Raw genomic sequence first — 12576 nt, 5'->3', positions numbered from 1 at the left:
GTGCCGGCCCCAGCGGGGCGGACCCAGGCCCCCCGCTTCGACCCCGCCCCCGCCCCCGCCCGGACCCTTGCCGGCCGGGCCTCGGTCCCCTCTGGCCGCGCCCCCGCCCCGGCCCCGCCTGGGCCCCGCCCGCGCCTGCTCGGAGGCAGCTGGCGAACTGCTGGGGTCTGGCCCACCGCCGCGGGCGGAGGAGCGGGACCCGGCGCTAGGGACACCGAGGCGTAGGGGCCCGGCGTGCACCGAGTCGGGGAGCACCCCCCACAGGTTCTGCTGCGCCCATGGCTCCGGGCGCGTGAGGGCTGACTTCACTCCTAATCCACCCGCCTCTCTGCCCACAGCCCTGGGGGCGGGGCACCGCAGGAGGAGGCTGGGGTCTGTCTCTGCCCGCGGCCATGTTTGTTTGCATTTACCAGACGCCTGGCGGCAGGGACAACAGTCCAGGGGCTCAGTGAAGAGGCCACAGTCAGAGCTGGGCTGCGGACGATGGACCAGGTCATCAGCTGGGCCGGTGTCTGGATGTCACCAAGGCCCCCCAGAAGGCCACCCTGCCTCCTTGGGGGCTCCCTCCTTCGTATCCCTCCTCCTTCCCATTTCTGATGACCAGAACCGCTCAGCAGAGGCCTGTCACCCTGGCTTGTTATTTCAACCATCAGGCTTTAAAATATCCTGCTGTTTACAAACTCCTGTGTGAAAAAGATAAAACTGTAGCTTCCGCCATTTTGGGACAAAAGTTTTAGAAACGAGTTTTATTAAGTCTAAAAGTAATATATGCACAGAGTTAAAGCAAATTTAGATGGTGCTTTAGGACCTAAAGTGGAAAGTCACATCTCCCCCAGGCCCACCCCAGCTAACCCCTGTTAGGGCAACTGTGTCTCCCTGCAGGCAGGTTCTGCACATAGAACCACCCCCCCAACACACACACCATTCCTGGGTTCAGAGGCTGAGCTTCACAGCCCCCTGGGGGCCCACTGTGTGTTCTCATGGGCCTGAAGGGAGTTATCTTTCCAAGGATGATCTAGGCCTGCCTCAGGCCCTTTACACTTGCTGTCCTACTGCCTGGACCACTCCTCCCCAGAATGTCACATGACTTCCTGACCCACCTTGCCAGGTCTCTGCCAACGTGGCACCTCCTTGGAGAGACGCTTCCAGGTGAGGTTAGCTCAGAGAGCACCCTCCCATCCTTCTCTCTTCCCTCCCATCTTTCTGCATCTTCCACTCCCTGACTCCCCCATGAGCAGTAAACTCCATGAGAGCTGGAGGTTGTTTGGGTCACTGCTCTGCCCCATCTCCTTAGATCAATGCCCAGCCCACGGTAGGCACTCAGTACATGTTTGATGACTGAATGAGGGGGTGTTGGATCCCAAGCCTAGCGCAGTGACTGGGCCACAGCAGGTGTTCAGGCAGTGCTTGTTGAATGAATGAATAAGTGGCCTGCGCCAATAGTCTGTGGCGGTTGAAAGGCAGTTTGAGGCAGATGCTGGAGGTGGAAGGTGTGCGTGGGAGCAGAGTGGGCTCCACACCCCAGGCCAGGGTCCATGGGAACTCTTATCACCCCTGTACCTGTGCCCTTGAAGGCAGGTGTTAGAACATGAACTCGGGGCCATGTTGGTCAGGGTGACCCCCAAATCCCACCTCAAAGTGGGAGTGGGGCTGACATCAGAAGAGTTTGGACAATCGGGACTGTGCAGCCAGAGGCACATGCACGGCCAGGAGAAGGGAGCTGACCCACTGGGCAGACAGGGGTGCAGACAGGTGGGGGTGCCAATGAGGCAGAGGTGGGCAATGACCTCCTGGACACCTTCAAGGAGCTCCAGGCTCGCACAGTGAGAACATAATTGTGACTGGGATGGGCAACTCAAAAAGTACAGGGGCCACAGGGACCCGCCTGGTCTGGGGCACTGGGAAGCCCCCCCAGGGTGACAGCAAAGCTGAAAGCTACAGAGGTAGGAAAGTGTTGGGGGCCAGACTGGAAAGTGGAAGGAGGAAATGACCAGAGTTCAAGATAAGAAGCACATGGGCCACACCTTAGTCCCACACCCAGAGCTGCCACTGACTCCGGTTTCTTCTGTACCTTCCTCCTGTGCTAGCCAGGGGCCACAGGGAAGCCCACAGACCAAGGACCAGCAGAGGCCACCACCCCCTCGGCTCCAGACACTCTGAGAAGCCCTTGTTTTCCCTACACGATGGGCTCAGGCTCACAGGGACCCTGATCTGGCCTGGGCACCGCTGGCCATGCTGTCCTGAGCTGTAGCAGTGTTGTTTGCTGTTGGCCGCTGGCCTCCACACCCATGCTAACCCCCACAGAGCTGTCCCCAGGCCTCCCCATCCCCCAGGCCCCACCCTGGCAAGTGTCCCAGCCAAGGATGGCGTTTTCGCTGTGACCCCCAGGATGAGCACCCACCCTGAGCCAGGCCTTAAGGTGGCCCTGACCTGCTGGAAGAAAGCAGCCCCATGCTTTGAATGTCAGGGCACCCAGCCAGAATTTGGGGGCGGGGGGTTCAGGTACTTGAGCAGAGTTCTGGAGGATGCACAGGGATCAGCCAGGAGCAGACAGGGAGGGGCATTCCTGGTGGGAAAGCCGCCATGTGCAATGGCTCAGAGGTGAGGAAATGCCGGGTTCCCTAAGGATGGGGGACTAGGGGTGCTGGGAGGACAGTAGGAGGGTGGAGGTGAACTGCAGGACAAATGGCTTGAATGCTGTCCTAGAATTTTGACCAATCCTGCCACTAAAGGGGAAGGCAGGATGCACCAGGCTCTACGGGGTGACTCCGGGCTCACAGCTTTCTAGGTACCCCCAAAATCCCTTACCACAAAGGAGCCCCAACCTTGAGGAGTAACCCCAGGGGAGAAGTGGACCCTGGATACTCCCTGGCCAGGGCTCTTACAGCCTGAGATACAGGCACCAGTGCCTTGGGCTGAGGCGAGCCCTGTGCCTGTCTGGAGGGGGTGTTTGGCAATTCTTTGCTGATTTATCCCTGAAGATGGATGGTCTGCTTACAGAGCCGCAGATAACACATGGGCATTGCTCAGGGGCAAGGTGCCCATGGCATGGGGACGTCTGGCAAGACCATTGGAGGAGGTATGGGGACCAGGGCAGGGCCTGGAGGACAGGCAATGGTAAGGCAGAGGCTCCAGGCAGACTGCATCTTGGGCACCTCCTTAGCTTCTCCCACTAGTCAGTCCTGAGATGGGCTCCCACAACAGGACCACAGGCTAAGCCCTGGCTCTGTCCCAGAATGATGAGATGGAATGAGTGGATCCTGCTGGAAATAAGGCAGGGGCCTCCGGGGACACAGGGCTGCCTGGCAGGCCTGAGGAGACCTGAGAGACAGGAGAGCAGCTGGAAGAGGTATCCAGCCAGAAGAAGCAGTTGGAGCAGAGGACCTTGGGAGCAGAAGGGAACTGGTCACCAGATGGGGATCTGGGGACACAGGAAAAAGTGGCTTTGTCCTGCAGCCGTCAGGAAAGGCCAGGCTGTCCCAAGGGGCCAGTGGAGGAGCTAGAAGCGGTGGGGACAGAGAGGCCTCTGTGAGCGGAAGCGCCCAGCTGGCTGGAACCCACAATCCTCTTGGGGCCCGCCTGGCGCAAGAGAAAGGGGCCCCAGAGTCGGCGGTGCCTGTGCCAGGGGACCCTCAGCGAAGAGTGCCGGGGGAGCTAGAGGGAGAAGGTGGACCCTCGGAGCGGGTACGCTCCGCATCCTTGTCCTACGAGGCCACCTGGGGACAGGTTTTCATCAGGGGGCCAGGCTTCGCCCCTCGGAGGGGTGGGCAGGGCAGTCAACCCCAGAAAGGGCTGATCTGCGGCGAGAGGCCTGGTGTGGTCGGGGTGGGGAGCAGAAGGGGGTCCGTGAGGCCGGGAGCGAGGCAGAGGTGGGGGATCCCGCCCCCCGCCAGCGCTGGGACCGCGGCCCCTCTCAGCACCGCGGCGGGAGCGCGCCGGGCGCTGGCCCCTCGGCCGGAAAATCAAACCTGGCTGGCGACCTCTCAGCCAATCGGGGAGGAGATGGGCCAGCCTCAGCCAATGGCCGCCGCGAATGCTAATGAGGGGTTGACGCCACGAGGAGGCCCATTCAAAAAGTAGCAGCTATTGTAGCGGCCGGTTGCGCGCGCCGGCCGGGCCCCGCCGTCCAGCCGCGCGGGGACCCAGCCCCGGGCGCGCCCAGGACGGAGCCCGACCAGCGGGCGCCCATGGCCGGAGCCGCGATGGCCGAGCCGGGCCGCGGGCCGCCCGCCGCACCCGCGCCGGGCACCGAGGGGCTGCCGCGCGCCTTCCTGCAGAGCCTGCGCACCCTCTTCGACATCCTGGACGACCGGCAGCGGGGCTACGTGCACCTGCGCGAAATCGAGTCCCGCTGGCAGGGCGCCGACGCGCGCGAGCTGCCCCGCGGCGTGCTCGAGGGCCTGCGCCAGGTGGCCCCGGCCAGCGGCTACCTCACCTTCGAGCGCTTCGTGGCCGGCCTGCGCACCTCGCTGCTGAGCGCCGACGGCGGCCCGCGGGGCCAGGCGCGCGCCCCGGCCCGGGGAGGCTGCCCGGCGCGGCCCGGGGGCCAGCTGCCGCCGCAGCGCCTGGTGTTTGCACCGGCCGACGAGCCGCGGACGGTCCTGGAGAGGAAGCCTCTGCCGCTGGGCGCGCGCCCCTCGCCGGCCGGCCCCAGCGGCGCGACCCGGATCCTAGAGAAGCTGTGCTGCCAGGCCGAGGCGGCGCCCGGCCCCGCGGAGCCCGAGCGGCCCCAGGGGGCGGCGCTGGAGCGGAGCCCAAGCGCGGACGCTGGTGAGTGTCGGGCAGCCCCTGGCCTCTCCCAAGGCCAGAGCCTGAGAGGGATTGCCTGCGCATCTCCCACCAGGGCCGGCGGACGGGGCGGGCAGCTCTTCCTGAGCCTGGAACGCGCCTTGCGACCTGGAGAGAAAGAGGCCTCGTGCCTGTCCTGGAGTGCTCAGGGACCAGGAGGCAAGCCAGCCCCTCCTCCGACACAGCGTGAGGCTACCAGGGCCAAGGGGCTGGGGTGACTCGGGAAGCCACACCAGGAACCCGCCCTGTGTCAGTCCTGAGTTGGACACTGGGGACCTCTACGTGGCGTGAGGAGGCTCTCCACCTCCAATACCTGCCTCACACCTGGGACCACCTGGGCCCTCTGGCTCATCTCTGGTTACTGCTTAGACACAGTTGGCTTCCACTAGTGCAGATGAGAGAGGGCCCCCCAGACTGGCAGGGGCCCTTGCTGCTTTCTTGGGTCCTTCTCCGTCTGACAGCTTGGCCAAGAGGGTGGACCCACTGTCCCCCACCGAGGCCGGGGTAGGCAGGAGCTGTTGGGGGTGGTCCAGGAGGACGTGGCCCAGGTGCCAGGAAGAGCAGAGCGGTGGGTGGGTCTCCAGCCCAGTCTTCGAGGCCTGTGGGGCTGTGCCGCCACTGACACCTGGGAGGGACACAGACCACAGCCCCTGGGGATGGCCGGCAGGCTCCTCTTCTGGCTTCCGGTCCAATTGGCAGAGACAGGAGATGGCTGAATGGTCCCCTGTTTGTCCCCCCAGTGCCTGCCCTGGGAACAGGACCTGCATTATGGCTGGGGGCGGAGCCAGGCCGCTCAGCTCATTCAGCCTACACACATGCCTGCCAGGTGCAGGCCTTCCACCCACGGCAGCTGCCAGCCCTTTTTGTGCTGCCCACCACTCTGCCAGCCTAGCTGGACCTCCCCACCCCCACCCCATCCAGCCTCAGGCATGTTCCCCAGCCCCATGAGGGCCACTTGGAGTCTTAGTGGCACCTGGCTTCCCTGGTGAGCTGATCCAGGCTCTCCCTGCTCCTCACTGCCCAGCCTCCCTGTCCCCATGGTGTGTGTGAGGGGAGCTTCTGGATGTCGCTGGCCTAGAGCACTGGGCCACTGCCATCCATGTGACTGCACACAGTTGGAAATCAGCCATGGGATCGGGGTTTGGAGGCCTCAGGCCTGTGGTCCAGGCCTGCTCTGCCACTGGGTCAGTTAGTGCACCCCTCTGAGGGCCAGGCATGTGGCCATGCCCACCCGGGGGAAGCATCAGCACGGATTCCTCTGTAAGCCTCAGGCCGTGGCTCTCACTGTCACCTTTTACAGGCAGAGGCCCAGAAAAGGGGTGTGGCATGCTCTTGAGGTACCAAATCTAGAGCTCCAAGACCTCCCATCTCCCCAGGAAGAGAAAGCCACGCATACACAGAGGCCCCCACAGATCCAGGCCCTCCTTCCTTGTCCCCTTTTGGGGCTCAGTATGCACCCCAGGCTGGCCAGGCGCCGTAGGTAGACTGCTAGCTCAGTCGTCCAGCTGGATGTCAGGTGCCGTCACTGGGAACCCAGGAGCTGCCCTGCAGACTTGATAGTAAAGACCAGGCCCAGGTCTTCCGGGGGCCCCCCTCTGTCTGTACCTTCTCTGCCAGCTGCACAGCAGGTTGGAACATGAACTCTGGGCCTGCTTGGAGCCTGTCTGCTAGGTCTGGCTGGCAGCCCACATAGCCACCTGGTGCCAACTCTCTGGGCATGTCCCTGCCAGGCACACCTGCACCCCCTTCTTGCATCACCTGCCCACTCCCATTGCCAGGTGCTGGGGGCATGGCCTGCGAGGGTGAGCCTGGTGCCGGGGACAGGGCTAGAGAGCCAGGGGTGCCCTCCCCCACACCTGCACCCACTCCTCCCCTCCTGGGCAGCCCTGTGCATACTCCCATGTCCCCCGAGGAAGCCACTGGCCCTCCTGGAGGCTCCCACAGAGAAGTGCCTGGCTTTCCAGCCCCAAGCAAACTGCAGGTGGACACATGTGCTGTGGGAACTCCTAAGTCACCTGCTGAGTGCACTGTGTTTGCACTTCTGTGGGGACTAACTTTATACCATGATCACCTTCCTGGGGAAAGTTAGGTCTCACCAGCCATGCCCCACATTTCACCTCCTTGAACCCCAGTTACCCTTAAGGGCCCGTGCAGATAAGGAGAGGAGTCGGGAGGACCAGCAGCCCCGCTCGCTAGCTTCGTATTCAGCAGCCTTTGAGCCCCCAAGGTGTGCCCGAAGTATTCTAGGCACTGGGGGCGCCCCGACAAGCCGGATGAAGCCCCTGCCCTCAGGGAGCTCACACCGGAGTGTGTGTGCATGTGTGGGGTGTCAGCAGCCACATGGCCCTCCCGAAGGCAGGTGCGAGGGGAGCTGGTGGGGGACCAGACCCCAGCTAGGCACAGAGGTGAGGTATGGGCCAGGCTAGGCCGGTGCCCGCACCCCCAGGGCTGGACTGAAATGGGGTGGCAGAGGCCCTGAGTTGCTGATGACCCCATAGGCATGCATTGCTGGGGTTGGTTGTATGGGGGCATCTGAGACGGACCTGGAAGCCAGGCCTTGTCGGGGGGTTGAGCTTGACCAGGCAGTCCCTCGCCTCTTCTGCTGCAGGTGCAATGGCCTGCAGGGCCCGGGAGCTAGGTGTGGGGGACTCCCAGCGGGCCCCCCGTGCTCGAGGGGAGCGTCGGAGGCACACCATCACCAACGGTGTGGACTGTGATCTGGTGAGTGGGGCCCTGGGGCTCTGAGGGACTCTCTGTCTTGCCTGGAATTGGACTCAGCCCCCACAGTTGGTCTCCTGGACCACCCCTCTGCCTGGGAGAGGGCAGCCAGGCTTGGGTTCTGGGGGGCCTATCTTAGGAACACCAGTCAGTTCTAAATGTGCCTCCTCACCCGGCTTGAATCCACCTGAGGGACGGCCCGGGGTCAGGTCAAGAAGTCTTCTAGGGGGAAGGTGGCCTGGGTGTGCCGTGGCAGTGGGCTCGGCCCGTCCTCAGCAGTGCCCTCCGCACCTGCTTCCTGAGGCTCACCTCTGCCAGCTAAGCCCCGTTCACCAGCCGCGTGCTCACCGCTCACCAGAATGAGTGGGGCTCTGAGCTGGGGACAGCCACCTGTTCCCCTGGGGAAGCCTGTGTGGAGGGGCTAAGGGAGCCCAGGACCCTCCTGGGAGGAGGGATGGGGCTGTGCCCCCCAACGCAGAGGCATGCAGGGGCTCACTTGCGCAGGTGTGTGCACGTGTGTGCCTGTGTGGGCTGGTCTGAGTGCACGGCTGTGGCTCCCGGCACACATACGTGGGCGCACAGGCGTGTGCTGCACGTGTGCTCGTTGGCATGTGTGTGTCCTGTGTGTGGCAGCTGAAGCAGATGAAGGAGCTGGAGCGGGAGAAGGAGGTGCTGCTGCAGGGTCTGGAGATGATGGCGCACGGCCGGGACTGGTACCAGCAGCAGCTGCAGCACGTGCAGGAGCGCCAGCGCCGCCTGGGCCAGAGCAGGGCCAGCACTGTGAGTGACACTGCCTGGGGTCAGGCTGTCCCCAGACAAAGGGACCCTTACCCCCGCCATGCACACACACAGTGACCACCCACCTAACCCCAACCACCCCGGGCGGGTGTAGGCCTGACCCATTCACCCAGGGTGCCAGGCCATCCCCTGCTGTGATGTCCCCCCAGGACCTGAGGTGCCCTAGGGCAGATGTCCCCCACCGGCAACACCCCTGGGCTCCCCCTTGGCTCTGAGCAGTAACTTCAGGGGGTCATCCGTGGGGAGTGCCATCTGGGGGACCCATCCAGGCACAGTGGCTGACCTGGGCTGGCCCTGCTCTCTGATCACCCCTCCCCTGCTTTCCTCCCAGGACTTTGGGGCTGAGGGGAGCCCCCGCCCGCTGGGGCAGCTGCTGCCCAAGGTACAGGAGGTGGCCCGGTGCCTGGGGGAGCTGCTGGCTGTGGCCTGTGCCAGCAGGGTGAGTGTCCCATGGACCACCCAGGGCCCAGGCCCAGCTTGGGGCCACCCCTCACCCTTGTCCTAGAGGCTGTGCTGGGGAATGCCGGGCCTGCCTGACCGTGCCCCCCCGTAGGCTCTGTCCTCGTCCTCGGGGCCCCCGTGCCCTGCCCCGGCCCCCGCCTCACCCTCGGCTCCCAGCTGGCAGCAGCAGACCATCCTCATGCTGAAGGAGCAGAACCGGCTCCTCACCCAGGTGAGCTGTTGGGAGAGGTGTGGGGCGGGGGGCTGCAGGCCCCACAGGCCCTGACCATCCTCCCACCTGCCCAGGAGGTGACCGACAAGAGCGAACGAATCACGCAGCTGGAGCAGGAGAAATCTGCCCTCATCAAGCAGCTATTTGAGGCACGCGCCCTCAGCCAGCAGGACACTGGGCCTCTGGACTCCACCTTCATCTAGCTGCCACAGGCACGGACACAGACACTGGGCCCCTCAGCCCGGCCTGGCACTCAGCCCCGGGTGGGTACCCCCTTGACTCCACCTCTCAGGCTGAAGACCACCCGGCCGGCCTGGACACAGCCCTCCCTCCTCTCTTCCCATCTGGGGTGCCCCAGACGCCCCCAACCCCAAGTGGAGCCAGCAGGTGGGCTGCTCCCTAGATGTGCTGCAGCCCGGCACGCTGACTTGGTCCTGGCCTCCCAGGCTGGACTGGGGCGGGGCTTCATCCTGCCGACACAATCTGAAGCTGCTACTGCCACTGTCGGTCGACAGTGGGGGCCCCTCCTCGTGTTTACCGGATCTCGGGTAGCCCTGGCAGGCTGGGCTTGTCGGGAGCCCGCCCACGTTTACAGTTGGCCTGCCTCTTGGACCTGGGGTCTCCAGGAAAAGGTACTGGTCACACTAGGCTGCACTCCTGAAAGCGGCCAGCAGAGGGTGCTGCGTGCACTGTCATAGGCCCTGCCTGGAGCCCCCACCGCAGGTCTCAGATGGGGGCCGGCAGGAGGGGACTCTGGGATGGGCTGGGACACCCGAGGGCCCAAGGGCATCTTCCCTCAACCCAGGGCACCCACATTAGGGGGCCGCCCCTCAGCGGGGGAAGATGGTAGGGGTGGGAAATGGCCTCTAAGAGGAGGGTCTGCCTGCGTGGAGTTCTGGGGGAGCTCCCCAGGATCGTGGTCAGGGTTCATGCCTGGGCCAAGGCTGCTTACCCCCTCCCCACAGACCTCAGACCCTAAACCAACTTGGGTTAGCTGTCATCCCTCCTGGCCAAGACTCCACAGAGCAACATGTGACCCAGGCTCAGGGCCTGTGCCCGCAAGGCCACGTGAGCAGGCTATGGTCACGGGGTGGCTCCTGGGACCATAGCCACCTCCTATAGGCCAAGCACCCCCACCACAGCCCACCCAACTGATTGCCCAGGTACGGGGGCCTCTCACACCTCTACCCCCCAACCCCTAGTTTGGCCCCAGGTCTGGGCTGGGAGAGAACACTTCCGCTCAGCCATGGAAAAGGGGAACCACAGAGCTCAGGAAAAGGCTGGGAGACACCTGCTCAGCTGGGCCTGCTAACGGCACCTCCACCCCAGGAGAGGCCCAGTGCTCTGTGCTGCCATCCCCACGGGGACCCCCAAGGCAAGGGCACAGTGACATCAAGGACAGGTTATGAGGGAGAGGGCCGCAGATGCGGGGGGTGGGCATGCATGGGGCACAGGAGCACACCTGGAGAGGTTGGGCGCAGCCCTGGAAGACACCCCGGCCACAGGGAAGGGATCCTGGCTGCAGGCCAGGTGCTCCCTTCCAGCCCCAGCTCTGTGCTAACCTGCCAGCAGCAACCTGGACCAGCCACTGACCCTACTGCGCTCAGGGCCTGGGGGGCGAGCATCCCAAGTCAGGCCCAAATCAGCCCAGTGTGCACACGGCCCTCCTCGGAGGATGGGTGTGGGTTCTCCTAGGGGCCTGAGACCCTATACCACCCCCCAGCCTAGACCTCCTGGGCAGGCTCCCTGGGAGGGGAAACAGGAAGAGGAGCAGGCCCTAAAGGGCAAGATAGCCTCCAGCACCCAGCAGACCTGTGGTGCAGTGGTTAGACCACTGCCAGCCAGGAGAGATCCTCCCAATCGTCAGGGTGGGGCCTACCTACCAGGACCTCCCCAAATCTGCCACTCCCCTTCCATCCCACAACCAGTCCCCCCACACCAGCCCAGGCCCCAAGCCCACCCTCACTAGGAGTCCCTCTGCTCACAGGTTCTCCAAACACAGCCCCCGACATTTCCAGAACTGAAAACTGCACCTTCCTCTGCCCCTGACTCTTCCATGACCCCATCACTCAGAGCAAATCCAGGCCCCAAACAGTGTGGCCTCCACAGGCCCCACCTGAGTCCCTCCAGTAGCCCGGGCTGCAGCTGAGCAGAGCCTTTCCCATCTCTGGGCTTTGTCCATGCTGTTCCTGCCATTCCTGCCTCATGGAGCTTGATCCTACCAGCCCTTGTCCCAGCCCTCCAGGCAGACAAGCAGTGAAGGAATCTGCAGAGGCCACAACAGGGAAGGTGGTGCCTTGGGGCAAGCAGGGGGTGGCCAGCGTTCCCCTGAGGGTGTCTGCCAGGCCTGGGGCATCCTGCTTTCCCTCTGATGTCTTCACAGAACTTGGGAGGCAGGAGATGGAACATAGTGTCTGCCCAGGCTGACTTTCATCAGAAAACCTCACAACCTTCAGCTGCAGGGTGGATGTGAAAGGAGCTGGCTAAGCAGAAGGCGACTGAGGAGAGGGCCCTCTCAGCCCTGGTGTTCCGTGCAGGGTGGAAAAACATGTCCTCTTCGTTTGCAGCCTGAAACCAGGCTACCCGTCTCACCCTAGAGACCTCAGGGGAGAATTTTAAGTGGCCCCAGGTTGGCAGGGCCTGCGTGAGTGGCAGAAGCAAACACTCATCCTCTTGAACAGGCTCTCAGCCTCACAAGAGGGATGTCTGGGGCAGAGGAAGTCTCTGTGGGACTCAGAGTAAGCCCCGTGCACTGTAGGACGTTTGGCAGCATCCCTGGCCTCTATCCAGCAGATGCCAACAGCACACACACACACTCTCAGTTGTGACAACCAAAATGTCTCCAGGCATTGCCCAATGTCCTGGGAGGGGGGGTCGCCCAGGTTGCGAATCTAGAAGGATGCAGCTTCACGAAGCCTCAAGGATTCGATGTCAATCAAGTTCTGAAGAAAATGAGTACCTCCAGGTTAAAAATTGTGGACACATACCACAAGGAAATAATCCACCATGAGGGCCAGCAGAAACAAGAGATGGGTTCTGTAGACGTTCCAGATACTGGAATTATCAGATAGAGAATATAACTATGTTTTATCTAAAGGAATAAAAGATCCTTGAAAATATGAACAAGGAATAGTCTTTATAGTTTTTTTTTTTATTTTTATTTTTTTTGCAGAAGATTAGCCCTGAGCTAACATCTGCTGCCAATCCTCCTGTTTTTGCTGAGGAAGACTGGCCCTCAGCTCACATCCATGCCCTTCTTCCTCTATTTTATATGTGGGACGCCTGCCACAGCATGGCTTGACAAGCAGTGCCTAGGTCTGCACCCGGGATCCGAACCAGTGAACCCTGGGCCACTGAAGTGGAGCACGCAAACTTAACTGCTGTGCCACCAGGCCAGCCCCTATAGTTTCTTATTCTATAACAAACTATAATCTTTTATTCTGTGAAAGTGACCAATAAAGGATGAAAAAGAATCAAATACAACTTCTAAAAATTAAAAAAAATGTAATTAAAAACCCAAATGGACTAAACTTCAGGTGAAAATTTTCAGCACAGCTGAAAAGAGATTTAGTGAATTGAAAGACAGAGCTTAGGAAATT

General features: G+C 62.4%; 1 protein-coding gene across 1 annotated transcript; it reads left to right on the top strand.

The window, feature by feature from the left end:
* The first annotated feature begins 4059 nt into the window (after positions 1–4059).
* Positions 4060–12144, top strand: SAPCD2 (suppressor APC domain containing 2). The gene is made up of 6 exons (XM_008544791.2): positions 4060–4770; positions 7397–7509; positions 8140–8286; positions 8636–8743; positions 8858–8977; positions 9052–12144. The coding sequence occupies exons 1-6, from the start codon at positions 4188–4190 to the stop codon at positions 9178–9180; spliced, it is 1200 nt and encodes a 399-aa protein (XP_008543013.2). The 5' UTR covers positions 4060–4187; the 3' UTR covers positions 9181–12144.
* Positions 12145–12576: the final 432 nt, after the last annotated feature.

The sequence above is a fragment of the Equus przewalskii genome, chromosome 26 (genome assembly GCF_037783145.1).
Source record: "Equus przewalskii isolate Varuska chromosome 26, EquPr2, whole genome shotgun sequence".
NCBI classification, from domain to species: Eukaryota; Metazoa; Chordata; class Mammalia; order Perissodactyla; family Equidae; genus Equus; species Equus przewalskii.
Note: the sequence above shows the minus strand (reverse complement) of the source record. Positions and strands in the feature narration are given on the sequence as shown.